This window comes from Lepidochelys kempii, chromosome 22 (assembly GCF_965140285.1).
Source record: "Lepidochelys kempii isolate rLepKem1 chromosome 22, rLepKem1.hap1, whole genome shotgun sequence".
Taxonomy (NCBI): domain Eukaryota; kingdom Metazoa; phylum Chordata; order Testudines; family Cheloniidae; genus Lepidochelys; species Lepidochelys kempii.
Genome location: NC_136401.1, coordinates 5,516,309 through 5,532,289, shown reverse-complemented (window position 1 = coordinate 5,532,289; position 15,981 = coordinate 5,516,309). Strand labels below are relative to the sequence as shown.

General features: G+C 49.7%; 1 protein-coding gene across 1 annotated transcript in view; it reads left to right on the top strand.

Annotated features, from left to right (window-relative positions):
• The window catches only part of SLC37A2 (solute carrier family 37 member 2), a 60,257-nt gene extending 49,685 nt beyond the window's left edge, over nt 1-10,572 (top strand). The window contains 6 exon segments of the mRNA XM_073320785.2: nt 540-588; nt 1,943-2,016; nt 4,380-4,458; nt 5,558-5,655; nt 7,241-7,305; nt 10,236-10,572. Coding sequence (XP_073176886.2) covers nt 540-588; nt 1,943-2,016; nt 4,380-4,458; nt 5,558-5,655; nt 7,241-7,305; nt 10,236-10,251 — 381 coding nt within the window. The 3' untranslated portion in view covers nt 10,252-10,572.
• Nucleotides 10,573-15,981: the final 5,409 nt, after the last annotated feature.

Below are 15,981 nucleotides of genomic sequence, written 5' to 3'. Positions count from 1 at the left end.
ATATGGGGGGGAGGGATCGCTCAGTGGTTTGAGCATTGGCCTGCTAAACCCATGGTTGTGAGTTCAATCCTTGAGGGGGGCCATTTAGGCATCTGAGGCAAAAAAAAAATTGGGGATTGGTCCTGCTTTGAGAAGGGGGTTGGACTAGATGACCTCCTGAGGTCCCTTCCAACCCTGATATTCTATGATAAGATAAATGCTCTTAGCTGGGAAAGGGGATGGGAGAAGAATCCAGGCAGGTGCAGTGAGCAAGCCCTTGCAACTCGTCTGGGACCCAGAGATGCTCTGCTTGATCTCGAGAGGAAGGCGAGTTCCTTCTGGAATGGGGTCGGGGGGAACTTGAGACAAATCGCTGTTCTGTGTCCAGGATTGTCCATGGAGGGTTTCCATGGAAATAACCCTGATACTTGTGTCCACTTGTCATGGCTGCAGCTAGGCCCTCCACCCAGCTGGGGTCTATGGAGGGAGAGCAGAAATTAAGTAAGGGGTTTGGTAATTCTAACCTGCTGGCATAATCAATATCTCCTCTTTGCTTCCAGCTATTCCTGTACAATCACGTTGGCCAGAATGGAATAGCCAGTTCAATAGGTAAGTAGAACTTCAGACTCTTTTGAACAAACCAGTGAGTTTGTTCACAAGTTTGAGTTTCTAGATGAGCCATCTCTGCCTCTCTGGAGGCAAATAAACCATCTAGACTCCTCCCATCTCCTCCAGAATGATCTGCCCTAGGGAAATCTTAACTGGTAGACCCTGGACTGTAGTCATGTACACTGGGAGAAGTTGTCTGATGCTAGACGGCTCTTTAATCTAGCAGCCAAAGGCAGAAGTATCTTCCAGCCAATTAAGTTGGCAAAGTTCAAACTGGAATAAGATGGCTTTTTTAACAGGGAGATTGGTTGACCATTGGAAGAATTTATCTAGGGATGTGGTGGAATTTCCATCACCTGGACATCTTCTTCTAAATCACATCATGGCCCCAACAGTTATTGGGCTCAATGCGGGAATTGCTGGGTGAAATTCAGTGGCCTGTAGGAAATTGGACTCAGTGATGACTGGGCCCCCTTCTGGCTTTAAAATCACAACTAGTCACTGGTACCACACGGTTGCTATTGCTGTTATTTTGTAAATCTCCCCTGTTCACCCCCCGCCAACACCCCATTTCTGTCTTCAGAACCTGTTTGCATCAAGGTCCCCAGCAAATCTTCCTCTGATCCAGGCCTCACTCACTGTCACACTTGTCAAAGCACCTAACTATGGCTGACAGGTACAGAATAAAGTGATGCTGTCACAGCCCAGAATGTTCCCTTCCCATCTGCACTCAGCCTTCCCCAAGCCTTGGCTTATTCTTTTGTCACCACTGTAGTCACGTTCTAGGCCTTCGAGTAGCCGGGGGAGTGGAGATGCAATGGACCCACAACTAGTCTTATTTCATCTCCTTGCCCTCTCCCCAGGACTCAGGCTCCAATTAGTTATCAGCCAAGTGACTGAAATGGAGGTCACGGTATCACTGAAGTCGTGTTGTAAGAGTTTGTTCCTGCCTGCAGGAGGATGGTTCTTGAGCCAGGCACTTGGGGAGCAGAGGCGGGAAGATGTGACATTCTGAAAGGGAAGAGTAAATGTGTAATGCAGAACCAGTCCTGCAATGGCCTCCAGAATAGTATGTTGGAGATGGAGAGGGGACACTCAACCTAACAGGGCCTTCCTGGGCTGCCTGTAACTCCAAATGGCTCTTGCTTCCAATTCCCTTGCTCCCAGGGTGACCTTGTTGTCCCGCTATGAACTCAACGGCAGAACTATAAGCTCACAGAAATTAGAAGCACCCAGGAGATCCTGCCAGTACAGCAGTGTAGCAAATACACAAATCTTTGACTGAATCGCCATAGGCTCTTGGCATTCAGCAGGGGCAGCTGTGCTGTAGAATTGATACTCTTTCTCTTTGCAGCTATGCTCATTATATGTGGTGCCCTGGTGAATGGGCCTTATGCTCTCATTACGACAGCGGTTTCAGCTGACTTGGTAAGAATTCTACTGTTTGTTTTTTCTTAGGGCAGGTCTATACTTAAAACACTGCAGCACTTCAGTGAAGACACTACTTATGCTGATGGGAGAAGCCCTCCCGTCAGTGTGCGTACTTCACCCCCCTGACAGGAGGTAGCTTTGTCAGCGGGAGAAGCCCTCCTGTCAGCATAGTGCTGTTTACACCAGGGATTAGGTGGTTTACCTGCATTGCACAGAGGTGTGGATTTCTCACACCCCTGTGTGACGTAGTTATGCCGACCTAATTTCCTAGTGTAGACCTGGCCCCTCTCGTCTCACTTGAGCCTTTTTTCTTATTTTTTGGCTAGGTCAAAGTTTGAGGCCTTCCATTCCAACTGCAGCTTTTTGTGCACCGCCCTCCATACAAAGGCTGTTCTGTCTCCTCTCCGTAGAGGGTTATTACTGGTGTATCATGTGCAAATACCTGCATCTTGGGCCTCTCCTTAGTGCAAATCCCTCCTCTCCCCCCCCACCCTCCCGGGCTAGGATCGCACACAGCACAAGTGCAAGAAGGTCTTCTCATCGAGTGTAAAGCTGCCACCTGGGCTGAGCCCTCCTGGTGGCAGGGGGACAAGGGCTGGGACGCTGCATTAGAAACTTGGAGGGATTTAAGTGATGTGGTACAGAGTGCTCAGACATCTCGGAGGCAGTTCAGAAGGATTTGTGGTTTTATGCAATCTGCTGGCTGGCTGTAAGCATCCCTGAGATAAATTCTCCAGAGCAGCCTTTCAAGTATAACGTGTTCGTTGTTATCTGTTTCAAAAGATTTAGTCCAGTCCAAGTGTTCCTCAGTTATGCAAGGATATTTTCTGTTGCTGCTGCTTTTAGGACTAGAACATCTTATTCCCAGCTCTGGGACATGCTTGGACTGAGACTCTTCAGACCAAATGTGAGGCTAGCTGGTAAACAAGCTCTATGCTCTGACAGCACAGAGTCCCATTCCTTGCCATGGCCCCGCTGCCAGCAACTGCCCAAAAGTTCCTCAGTAACAAACTGGAAGGCCTTCTGATGGACAGGGGAAGCTGTCTACATGCTGCTCGCTTTCTCCTCTAAATAACATTCTCCTTAGGAGCTTCCCATTGAGACTCTATTATAGTGGGGAAGTAGCACCACTATACTTAAGGTGATTTTACAGCCTGCAGTTGGGCTTGCATCAAGCTAACTTCCCTGTACTTCAGTGGGAGCAGAGCTGAGCCAACACAATAAGCTTTTGAAAATTCCATCCTTAATTCATAGGGAAGTAACTTTGGGTTTTGTTTTTTTTTTAAAGATGACACTTTCAGCTTGTTCAAATTGAAGATATTTCTACCTGCTTTCATAACTGGCTTAAAGTTAGGATTTTGGCTGTGTGGGGAAAGAAAAGAAGGGACTTAAAATCTAACTCCTGTTGAATTTCAGTGGTATTTGGGCACCTGGCTCTGAAACCTCTTTGAAATCCCTAGCCTTAAAAACTTTACAACTGCGGAGTTAATAAAATCAGATGGGATTAAAATCACTGGATTTTTAGCTCTCGTAGGAAGGGTCTGGTTTATATTTGTGCAGTGCCTAGCACAATGGAACCTTGCACATGACTGGGGTCACTGGGCACTATAGCAATGGAAGTCCTCAGTAATGATCCTATTATCCATTCATCAATCTTACTATCAACTCAGGCAAGCTACAGAGGTGCCACCCCCACCCCTTCTCCTCCAAAGATTCAGTACAAATGTAGCTGAAACGCTGATAAGTAACAGCAGAAACCTGACCCAGGTCTGGCCCCTGTTTCAGGCAGCAAGATGCAGTAAATCTGCAAAGAGGCCAGCAAAAAAATCATTCTCCCCCAAACCAAACTTCAGTCTTCAAAAATCCCTCGGCTCCAACCAGCACAAGCCAGGACTCCAGAGAAGCCAAAGCAGCTTCTCCTTCAGGCAGAGCAAAGTACTTCAGCCATTGTGAGCTCTAGTGCTGCTCGTCTGCCTTTGGAACATGGCTGCAGGAGGCAACATAAAATGTGCAGATAATCAGGCTATTGGAATGCTGCCCCTTCCTGGTACATAGAAGGGGAGCGAGTTCCCAGAGATGAAGAATCTCCTTCTCCAGGCCTTCAAGAAGAATACCTTCAGGTTTCCCCTCTTCAAGGAACTGTCTCTCTAGAGTGTGTCTTCCTAAATCTGCCTTCACAGAAGAAACCTCCCTGGCATTTTGATACCAGCATTCCTCGCTGGAAGCTGGAGACAGGTGCTGGACTAACCCCAGTAACCAGAATGAGTCAGGGTTCAGGATGCACTAATGGATCACAAATTGTACCCCTCATTTTCACTCTAGTATTTTGATTTTTTTTTTTAACTTCACCTCCCGCACAGGGAACTCACGAGTGTCTCAAAGGAAATGCAAAAGCCCTGTCCACTGTCACAGCCATAATTGATGGGACTGGATCTATAGGTGAGTAGGGTTGGCTGTACTAACCAAAGGGGGCAAACTATTCCAAGAACTCCATACAATAGCTGAAGAACCTAATTCAACCCCCAGCTCTCCTGGCCCCCAGTAGGGTCAATGTTCCTCTTGCCCCCAGGCATGAGCACCCTTTGCCCAAAGGGAACGCAGGCTGCCGGTGAGCTGGGAGTGGTCTGGGGCCAGCCCAGCTCACTTTCCTTTCAGAGAAGGGAAAGGGAGAGAGACTCTTTACTTCCCTATGCAGGGATGGTGATTGGGTCCTGTAAGCTTCAGCCACCCATTCTCGGGCAGGCAGAGAGACGGGAAGGGAGGGGATAAGACTCAGGGGACCTGTTGTGTTCCCGCAGCCCTCTCTCTGCCCCCCCCCCCCGGGGGGGGGGGTGGGAGCTAATGGTGCTGGTGCTGCAAGGAGCTTTTCATACTGCCAAGAAGAATCCAACTGCATTACACAGAGGGCCCCGGTGCTTAAATGGTCCCCAGTGCCCAACAAATAACCCTGCTGTGGAACTGAGCTAGGCAGTGAGGCACACCCAGGCTGGCACTAGAGGAAAGTTACTGCCGGCTACTCCAGCTCTGCCTGTCGTTGGAGCCAGGGGCGTCCAGACACTCGCTTCCTTAGCAGGGCTGTGAGGCTACTGCTGGCCATGTGGAAACTGCTCAGAGGGGAGACCTGGAGCAAGTTCTTCCGCTCTCTTCTGGCCCTTGAGAAGTGGGAGCTGGATCTGCAGGCCCAGCTGCAGCATCCGGCAAGTCTGGCCAGTGCATGATAGCAGGGGCGGTGGGAGAACACAAGGGGGCATAGCTAATAGCAGCGGCTGCCAAGGTGGAAGTGGGAGCAAGACGAGAAACTGGCAGGGGGAGGAGATGACTGGGAGAGCTGGGAGAGCAGGCAGAGGAGCTGGAGCCTGCATCTCTTGGCACATGCAGCTGTGAGCATGCAGCCTTCAAGCACTCACTCCAGCACGTCTGTCAGAACTGATGTGGGGGCTGGGTATGGGTTTTCTGCCCTGCATACGCCAGTGCCCAAAGGCTGGCTGCCCAGGATGGTTCCTGGCTGCTAGTGATGTGCGTTGTTTGTCCTTTGCAGGTGCTGCTCTGGGCCCCCTGCTGGCAGGGCTGATCTCTCCCTCTGGCTGGAACAATGTCTTCTACATGTTAATAACAGCGGATATCTTGGCTTGCCTGGTGGGTTTCTCTTGAGCCTGCTGTGGCTTCTTGATGCAGATTAGGGGACTGGTGTGCAGCTGGGCCAGGGGTTGTCTGATTTCACAAGCTAAGTGTCTGGCATGGCCAGCATTTGGATGGGTGGCCTCTAAGTAAAGGCCAGGAGCTGTAGCACATAATACAGGTGCCTGAGTATTTGGTGCTCTTCTCTCCGAGGCAGCAATGAATTTGTGTCCCAGCATCCTGAGGGGTTAACATCGTGTCTGACAGACAGCACCCAAAGCATGCTTCTCAAGCATAGAGGGAGGAACTCTGGTGTTGCGACCAAATGCCAGTGGGGTTAATTGCATTTGTCTCCCAGAGTTACTCCTGGAGTGTCAGCTGGATACAGGAGTCTTCATTTCCTGCCCTAACTCTTGTGTAGTGCTGCTGGGCACATGTCAAACAGCAACTGGTGCCACTATCAAGGTGGCTCCATTTCAGTGCAGGGAGCATTTCCATCGCTTAGAACATGCTCTGGGAGCTTTCAAGATAAAAGACAAAAGCATGCATGGTGAAAGTGGTGGGCTCTGTATAAAGCCAGACATGATGAGCAGCCTCTTCCATCTACAGGGCTGCTTTTATGCACAGCAGGTTCTCTTAGCCATCGTGAAGTGGTTCCTAGATTTGTAACACAGCCTCGGCTCTGAACCGCTTCACTCTTCCTAATTCCTTTGCACTGCACTGGGGCATCGAAAGAAAATCTGCACTCTTTTCTCCCCCTTTTTCTCTGACGATCAGTGCTGCTGTTAACTGGCCAGTGGTCGCTGAAAGGGGCCAGGTGATCAGCGGTCAAGGCACTAGACTGGAAGTGGGGATACCTGGGTTCTATTCCTGGCTCTATCACTGACCTGTGTACAGCACCTAGCACCACCATGGGGTCCCAATCTTGGTTGGAATCTGTGCTCTTGCAGTATTCCTCCTCCACAGCCCCAACAACATCACTGCTCTGCCTTTTTTTTTGGCTTTCCACTTCCATAAAGAGGTAACTGTGCTCACTGAGACTTGAATCCTGCACCTTTCCATGGACATCCTGATCTACATCAGGAGCTTTTCCACTCCTGTTTTGTCGGATTTTTGATTGCCTTTGTGCATGTTTTGCTTTGCAGGAACACGTTAGAAAACAAGACTTTGCAGGAATAGTCATGGAGATGGCAAATTATGTGAATGTTTCAGAGCAGTTGCAGAAAGTAAAGCCTGTATTTAACCAAGTGTTGTCATTAGAAACCTGATGTTAGGAATATGCTCATCCAATCATGGGATAGATATAGGCCCTGTGACTCCTTCGTCCCATCCGAATTTTGACTCTTGAATACTCGTAATGAAAATGCTCTCAATCTACAAACAAAGAATTATTCCCTGAAACTGTGGTGAATTATTTATTCACATTTATAGACAATACATGGCCTGACAAACTAAATTCAAACTCAGTCATTCATCCAGTTTTGTTTGCCTACTTCTCATTCACTCCGGGGATGGGGCGGGTGGGGGGACTGTATCTTCAATACTTTCCCAGAGGCTAGAATCGTAAGTCAGATATTCATCTTGAGTGTCTTTTCCCTTCCAGTTCCTTTCCCGGGTGGTGTATAAAGAGATTAAAGGATGGTGTGGCTGCTACACAAGAAAAAGAGGGTATGTGCTTCTAAAATCCCAAGTTTTTGTGTATTTCTATGACTGTTCTCAGATCTCCTGTAGCACTGGCGGAGAAGCCCCCACTTCCAGCGGTGTGTCCTGGCCTGGCAAAATATGCAGGTATGGTATATGCTGAGTGCACATAGGAGTTTGAGATATAAAGTAGGTGCCATTGAAAAGGGAAACATACCGTACTTGAGTAATTTACCTCTACTGCTGCATTCCCTGCATTTAGAATGGGAAGCACCCTAAATGCTGCTGTAAATGTTTTGTCTTTGATGGAACCCCCTGCACAATGAATGCCTCCCCACCCCCTATCCTCTCCAAAGGGACATCTAGAACCTGGGCCACAGAAGTACCCAGGGAGAGTTATGACTGTTCTCATGACCCAAGAGTTCTACCTCCAGCCTGGCAGCACCCTATTGATGTGTTCTAAATGAGTTGTCCTTGTGTGTCTTCTTAGCTCGTCTGTGGCACTAACAAACGCAGTAGTGTTGGATGCGAAATAGTTTGTATTGTGAGTATCTCTGGTATTTTGCTGCCGCAGCTAATTCCACCTGCGATTTATGCTGATTTTTCTTTCTTGGCATTTGTGGGGTAAACATGAAGGTGTCTGTTCTGTGGCAAACTGAAGAAGAGCAGAGACCCAGGGCACAGTAGTCCTACATCAGTCTTGTGAGGGAGCAGCTTCCAAAGAAAGGATCCAATATGTCCACCAATAGTGTCCATCCCCAGTGCCTGACTGTGACAGCAAAACACGCTGTGCTCTGGGTCATATTGCAGAGTAGTGGGGCTAACTGATCAGAATACTGCTTGAAATGTCCAGACACACTGGTCTGGACACCAAATTTTTAGTCATAGAGTATAAGGCCAGAAAGGACCATCAGATCATCTTGTCTGACCACCAGCTAGTTTATTAAACTAACAAACTATTAGTGGCAAAGTACATAGCCCCACTGCTCCTGTAACCTTGCCAGTGAGTCTGATGATAAAAATATAAATGTAATGACGTACCAATCAAAGTAATTTCCAAGCCTGTGTAAAATGAAGGTAATAATCATGTGTCTGAATCAGTATTGTCATAAAAATACTCCTGTCCTGGAGTCAAAACAAATTGACAAGATTGTAGACTACATTTCTCAGAGGCCATCTTTGCTCTTTAACTGACAGTCCCAGGGCAGCTCATGATGGTGTAGGGCTGTGCTTTGCCATATGGGATAAGGTGTGTTCCCGCCATGCTCTCAGGAGCCTGGTACGCTACATCTTGATTTCGTTTACAGGTAAACAGCTTTTTTGGTAGTCATGTTCTGGGCTCCTGTGTTACAGTAAGTCTGGCCCATGTCTCCTCCTCAGCCCTGGTGCAGAGTAACAAGACTCCTGCTTTCATGTTTCGGCTACCTTGTCACAAAGGGCCGAGTTCTAGCTTCTCCAACCTGCACAAGCTCCCTTTGGAGTGACGTGTGCCCATCTGCCGGCAGAAATGGGCCCCAGGGAGAATGTGCTGTGAGCAGCTCTGGCTTTGGGAATGTGCCACTCTTCACTTGCTGGGCCCACCAAAGGATGGCAAACCTGCTTCCTTTATGTTGGTCAGTCAGGGTGATGCTTCAGTCTCTGTTTAGAGCCCTTTGGTGTCTGAGGCTCTAGTCTCATCCCTTGGGAAGAGAATATGGTGGGCTCAGCCAGCTAATGACAGCTGGACCTCAATTTATATCTGGCTGGTTCTGCCTTCTTCACCTCAGTCACCTCAGTAGCAGCCTGGAAAAGTAGGGCTGTAGCCAGGGTGCCTCTTGTTGCATTTCATGAGACAAGGTTCCCTTTCTTCAGGGCTTGTGAGCCTGGCACAGCTGGGAGAACTGGGCCAGAAGGCTGTGGGTTTGAGTCTCTGCAGTGTGATTCTGGCTCATCCTCAGTGATAGCTGTGCAGAAGCAAAAAGAGAAGGGAATGCTGCAGTGCAAGAGCTGCGACATTCAGCTAAGATGAAGGCCAGATCCCCACAGGGACGTGGGCATTGCAACACCTAACTTTTAGGCATCTAGAAATCCCTGGAATAAAAACAGGATCCACAAAGCCTGAGTTAGGTGCTAGTTTCCCTATGCAATGAATTGGGGGGCAGGTGCCTAAGAATGGGACCAACAAAAGCCAGCCTCTTCTCCTGTGGATCTGACCTGACAGTAACATCCCATCTGCCAGCTTTTGGTGGCTGGGCTAGGAAGTTGGGCATTTCCCAACAGTCAGTTCTGTCCCCAAATTCCCTCTCAGAGTAAGGGGTTCTAATGTCTAAAGCTGAGGCCCAAGTGGTCACTGGGGGCTGCCTCACTGTCTGCATAGTCACTGCAGTGCTGGTGTCTCCTTACGTTGGGGACCCCCAGCCTCTGGAAGGTGCTGCAGCCATCCCAGCCCCTGGGTGGTCCTTGCGTGTCCCTCTTGGGTTGTTTCTCAGACTCTCACCATTTAGTTCCCCACTGAAATCAAATTAACAGCTGTGAGCTGTTGTCTGCTCTCCGGGCCACCCACTAGGCTCTTGTGTTAGCAGGAACCAAAATGGTGGTGATATCTCTGCTGCCTTCTCTCCCTGCTTGCTCCTGTTTCTCCTTTGGCTCTTTCCCTCACATAAGGACTCCGTGGCTCTAAAACTCAGCAGGTGAGGTGAGCTGGGTGAGGGCCATGCAAAGGGGCAGGATGTAGGTACTAGTGACTTGGCTTTGGATTCTGGCACCGCTGCAGTTATTGAACAATCTCCATCAGAGCAAAGTTCCATCTGTCCCTGACTGTATCTGAGCACCTGGGAAGTGGTGGCTATTAAGGCTTAAAAGGGCTTCGGAAGCTTATTGAATGTAATTAAACTCATGAAAATAAACTCTTCCTTGGCAGGCGCCTGCCTGATCACACTCCATGGGCTGTGCTCTAATCATGGTTCTTGTTCTCACAGATTTAAAGAATTTTGACCTGACTCCCTGTGACCAGAGACAGCGGAGTGCAGCAGTGATGGGCTTTGCTGGCAGAACCCACCTTTTAATGCTCTCCGTTTAAAGTGGGAGGAATTTTATGGAGGCAAAATGAACTGGTGAGATGAGTAGTTCTCTAAAACCCAACCACCACGGACTCTAATCATTGGCAGCAGCTTTAACCAGGGCGAAGGTGTGGAGAAGATGGTGTATTCTGGGCCAGGACTGTTTTGTGAGGCATAACTGGGGCCTCTGTCTCTTACCCGCTGCCCCTGCTCCTCTTCCATTATTTCTTTTATTATTAAAAGGGTGCTAAACCTGTGTTGTAGTGGAGCTTCTCTTTGTTCTGGGAGTGGAGGGAAATGTTCCCAAGGTCGATGGGCTCAAGGAGCTGCAGAGACTGGCATCCTTCTGTGCGATGTGCTAGAGCTTCTGGCCCTTGCCTCGTCGAGATCAGCAGTTCCATCTCGGCACCAGGTGATTCTCAAATGATTGACAGTCCTCAGGTTTGAACCCCACTTCTGGCTTTTCAGATGCCTCTATCGTCATTTGTTTGTAACATTGATTAACCTGCTCAACAACTGAGCCGAAAACTTGCCAGTTCCTGTGGCTGGATTCTCTCTCATTCTGGAGTTTAAAACAGTAGGTACTAATAAATGGATAGTGATTAGCTATCAAATAGGTATTGCAAGCAAGAATTTTATTTTGGGGAACAAGACAAAGGGTTGTCTCAATGCTCTTGGCTCTCCATAATACAAAGTTGTGCTCGACAGTAGAACACTGCCATTTGGCCTGGGAAAAAAAGACTCGTTAGTTTAGTCCAGGAATCCCATTTCTAGATTTGCTGATAAACACAAACTAAGGTTTATTATGTGCTTTGCTGTTTCCAGAACCACTCTTTACACTGGAAGGAAGCAGCATCTTTCATAATGGTACCGGTTTATAATTTTAAAACACTGTATGATGGTTTGTAGTTCAGAATCTTTGTGTGAGATTATAAATTCACCCAGCCTCTGTGCAAAGTGAACTATATTCCTATCATTTGAAATGTCTTAATCTGCAACTGCAGGCCCCTGACAGTTGTTTTAAGAGTAACTTCGACAATTTTTGTAAGGACACTCTGTCTGGGTTCTTACACCACGCTTATCACTGCTCTATTCAAGTGCCAAACATCCCTGTGAGCTGTACTGTGAGGGGGAGGGGGAAAAGTTAATCTCTCCTACAGCCTCTGTATGTCCAGAAGCAGCTGACTAATGTATTCCTCCTCTTTCTTAAAGTGTCTTTAGGAGCATAGGTGTAGATTGGGGGATCAATTCTACCCAGGCCAACAGGGCTGTGCATGGGGAGTAAATTCCGCACCTGCCCGGGGCTTGCAGTTTGGGTGCAATACTCCCATGTCCCCCCAAACCACGCCCATGCCTAGGGATCATTGTGCTAGAAAGAGAGATGCAATGGGAAGAGGAGAATGGTGGTGGGGGAAGGAAGAGCCCCATTTAAATCCAAAATGCCAGTCTGTGCCAGCTAAGTACAGGGCTTCTGTATCTTAACAATTTAACACCCATCTAATTCTCAGCCTTCCAAAAAAGAATGAAAAACTGGTAAATTGCCTTCATGACCAATAATAGGCCTATCAAATCGTCTATTTATCAATCCACCCATCTCCATCATCTCCAGTAGTGCTGGGTGCATCACTCGCTCCGAAGAGACAGATCGTTGCTGCCAATGTCTTAGTCTAACCAGCTGGGCGTAACATTCGTTCTTAATGAGTAAGTCAGAGCAGGACAAGCTGCTTATTGGTTCTGATTCTTCCCCCTGCCTCACCCTAGTAGTTTTATAAGAGCAAAGCGGCTGCATTTCGGTGGCGACAGTTCTCCGGTGGCCGCACTCATCGGTGGCATTTTGGCGGCAGGTTCTCCGGTGGATGCGCTCCTCTCCTCTTCGTTCCTTGGCGCTAGCCCTGACAGCAGGCGCACATAAACGTCCCAGCAGGCGCCCAGGCGCCTGCGGGCACCGCATTAGGGACCATTGGTGTAAAGAAAAGGGATGCAGTCCTCTCCAAAAGTCCTCAGTGCTGCTCCAGGAGAATTTGTCTCTCAAAAGGCCATCCGCTTATAAGCAGATACGTCTCTACTGCTGTGCTGGGAAAGCAAGAGAGGCTCCTGTTAGGTACATCTACACTGTAAAGAACAATCCGCAGCATAGAGTCTCAGGCCCTGGGTTTGTAGGGTTAAAAATAAGAGTGCAGCCGTTCCCGCTCTGGTGCCGAAACCTGGCCAGGGAAGAGGATCTTTGTAGCTCAGGCTCCAACTGAGCTGGTACCACCTACACTGCTGTTTTAGCCCCACAGTCCGAGCTTCGTGGACCCAGGTCAATTGACCCAGGCTCTGGGACTCTGTCCGGGGGGTTTTCTTTGCAATGTAGACACACACTTAGTATAGCAAAAGGGAACTGAACATAAATCACAGTGCAAACATGGAACTGCCTTCAGCAGAAGACCTAGCTGAGCATACTGGGAAAAGATGGAACTTTATTATCTGGCAGTCGCCTCCCCCTGTGTCAGGGTTAGATCCGCAAAGGGACTTTGCTGCTTAATGAGGCAGCGGGGAACCCTGGCACCAACCTAACCTCTGCTCAGCTGCTGCCAGCCCCTGGAGGCACTTATGTTTCTGCTGGGGGAGCATGCACAAAACTGCTCAAATTTTGATGTCACTGAGCTACTTAGTTCCTAGTTCAGGCCTAAGCCCTGGTGGGATTCTCAGAATAGGCGTTCCCCTGCCTATCCCAGCTGTAGGGTCCAATCTGTGAAGCGTCGTCAGCACTTCTGACCTACACAGAACCTGGGGCTCTGTGTCCGTCTGTGCAATTATACCCACTAACCCTATGGTCAGGGCACTCATCTGGACTGTGGGAGACCCAAATCCCTGCTCTACCTGATAGAGATCAGGGACTGGAACGCAGGTCTCCCATATTGCAGAAGTGCTCCAACCACTGGGCTACAGAATATTCTGGGGTGGGGTCTCTCAACTCTGCAAATGATCCTCACGTTCAGAGATCGACCTGGACTCCTCAGCACTGCTCAGGGGCTGACGATCACTGCTGGCAGGCGTCCTCTTCCTGCAGGAGTCAGGCTACTTTTGGTGCCAGGATCTCCCCGCTCCACAAAGGGGTGCAGGGCTCAGGTGCAGATTATAATAACTCTGCTAAAAACACAACTCCTGATCTCCTGCCCCAGCGCTCAGCCACGCTCCCAGCAGGCGGGCAGCCCTGAGTGAGCACCAGAGCAGCACTGGCCACGTGGGGCCTGGTCTGTCTAGGAGCTGAAAGGCTCACGCCGCCCGGCTGGGGAGAGAATTTTCTCACAAAACTCTGTGTGCTGAGCGCTCTCCTGAGGAGTGAAAGCACCAAGCTGAGGGATGTTGCTGCCAGGCATCTGGAGGCCAGTTGTCAGGGGAACCCTGCATGCAGGCCTGGGGCTCACCAGCTCCCCCATACCAGTCCTGCCCCTTCAGTAGCTGGCTCCAGCTCCTCCAAAATGGCTTCTCCCCTCTCCCAGCGCTCCCACATCCTGCTGGTCACCCTAGGTCTTCTTCCGGGGCTCTGACTGGTCAGTCATGTGACTCTACTCCCCACCACCCCCAGACATGGCCCCTCCTCTGAGCAGGCAGCTGGTGGCCATCCAGGCACGCTGCCGTCCTTCCCCAGAGCTCCAGGGGCCATCGCTCGAAATCGGGGCTCTCCTCGCTCCCTCGGGGCTGCTCACAATCTCTGAATCTGCCCTTGGCCCCCCTTCCTCCCGGGACAGCATGCGTCTTCCTGTGCCAGCAGTACACAGAGCCAGGAGCCAAGCTGAGCTTCCCGGGGGTTACTGATCTATAATTGATACCAATTGGACCAGGGACTCCCAGCATCCCAGGCAAGTGCCCTAACCACTGGGCAACTGCGCCCTTCTCTGTCTGGCCACATCAGTACTGAATTGTACACAGTGGGACAGTGTCAAGCCCCTCAAATCTGCTGGAAACCAGACTGGTTTCTGAGGGAAAGCAGAGTGGGGAGCTGCCTAAACTAGCCAACAGGAAATGCCAAAGTGAGGGGTGATTTAGGTACCTCAAAGGGAGTTAGGCACCTCCCTCTGCCTGGGATTCACAGCTGTGAACCCACTGCTGCTTCAGTTAGGAGCCTAAGTCAGGTCAGAAAACTAGACCATGTCCCCCGTTCAGCCCATAGCCTGGCGGTCAGGACGCTCACCTGGGCTTTGAATTTTCAGCTCCTCACTCGGCCTGATGTGGAGCAGGACCTAGGGTCTCCCATATCCCCGCAGAGTGCCCTGCTCAGCAGGCAATCGCTCCCCCTCCCTAGCCCATGGCGTATTTATACAAAGTGGAACCGCTTCAACAAGAGCCCCCTCTCCCCCCCGCAGGGCACTCAGCCTGGGATATGGGGGACCCAAGCTCATGTCCCTGCTCCACATCATGCAGAGCAGGGATTCAAACCTGGGTTTCCTGGCCCACCCTGACCCTGGGCTGCTAGGTACTATGGGCCCTGGAGACCTATATTCCTGACTGTGTTTTGTGCAGTGCCAATGCGGTAAACATTGTTACCTCAAGGGGAATAAGGCAACGCTTCAGAAAGGAAAACTTAGGAATGGTAGAGGGGAGATAAAAGGAAAGCCCCTTTTCTCAGAAGGACAGACTCGACTCCCGTATCTGTCGCCGGTGGATTTAGCTTACAATAAGGGTGTCCCTCCCTCCCTGTGTGATCTAATAAAAATGAAGAAAAGACAAGGTAATATGGTGCAAACAAAGGTAAGTGGGTAAAGGTACAGAAACCTGGGGAAACAGGGAGGGGAAAGAAACACAAACTTAACTGTACAGTGATTCAGTGACTGGCTCTAGGAGTTTGAAACTCAGACCCACGAAACCTTCCTTGGCCTTCAGAAAAACAATAAATGAAACCCCAGTACCGAAACCTTTCCTACAATTTAGGTGCAGTGGGCTCTATGCACGGACACGAGGCCCAGGACCTTCTCCTCTCCGGCTAATTGGAAGCCTTTGAGGAGGACCGCTCGGGGGGTCCCGACGACTGCCGGATTTCGTCACAGGCGGGGAGACCCTCTGGGATGATGGACACCAGGAAAGCAGGACCCTCCACAGGTAAAATGGATTCGGTTCGCTGGGGCGGGGATAGTGTGGACAGGCCTCTGCTTTCTCAACCTTGCTGCGGGCTAGATGGTACTCTTCTCTCGAGCTTTGGAGAGCTGGGCAGAGCCGACCGTGCGCACGCTACCGCTGGAACGGGCAGCACCGTGCGGGCACTGAGCAAGATCTTATCAGTTCTCTAAGGCGGGAAAAGTTTGAGGGAACAGAATGTTGGGGGTTGGCTCTGGCGGGAAAAGCCGGTTCAGTCCGGTTTGAGCCAGAAAACTCCAGTGTCTAAGTTGTAAACAAGTTTGCTTACAAAGATGGAGTCCAAGGGTCATAGTTCACATACTCCATATTAAATTCTATTGAAGCCAGTGATTTACGTAACATTACTTCAAAATTACATTATTAAAACACCTAATTAAACGTATTAAACAACACCAACATTTTAAAACTTTTTTTTATACCTAACCATGCTCTGAACATACCTACCAGACTGGGCCCTGTAGGAGAGCGAGGCTGGGGAATGCCTGGTTTGAGAATCCCACTGGCGGTGAGCTAGGGTTTCTCAGCAGCTTGGTGGTTCTGCATA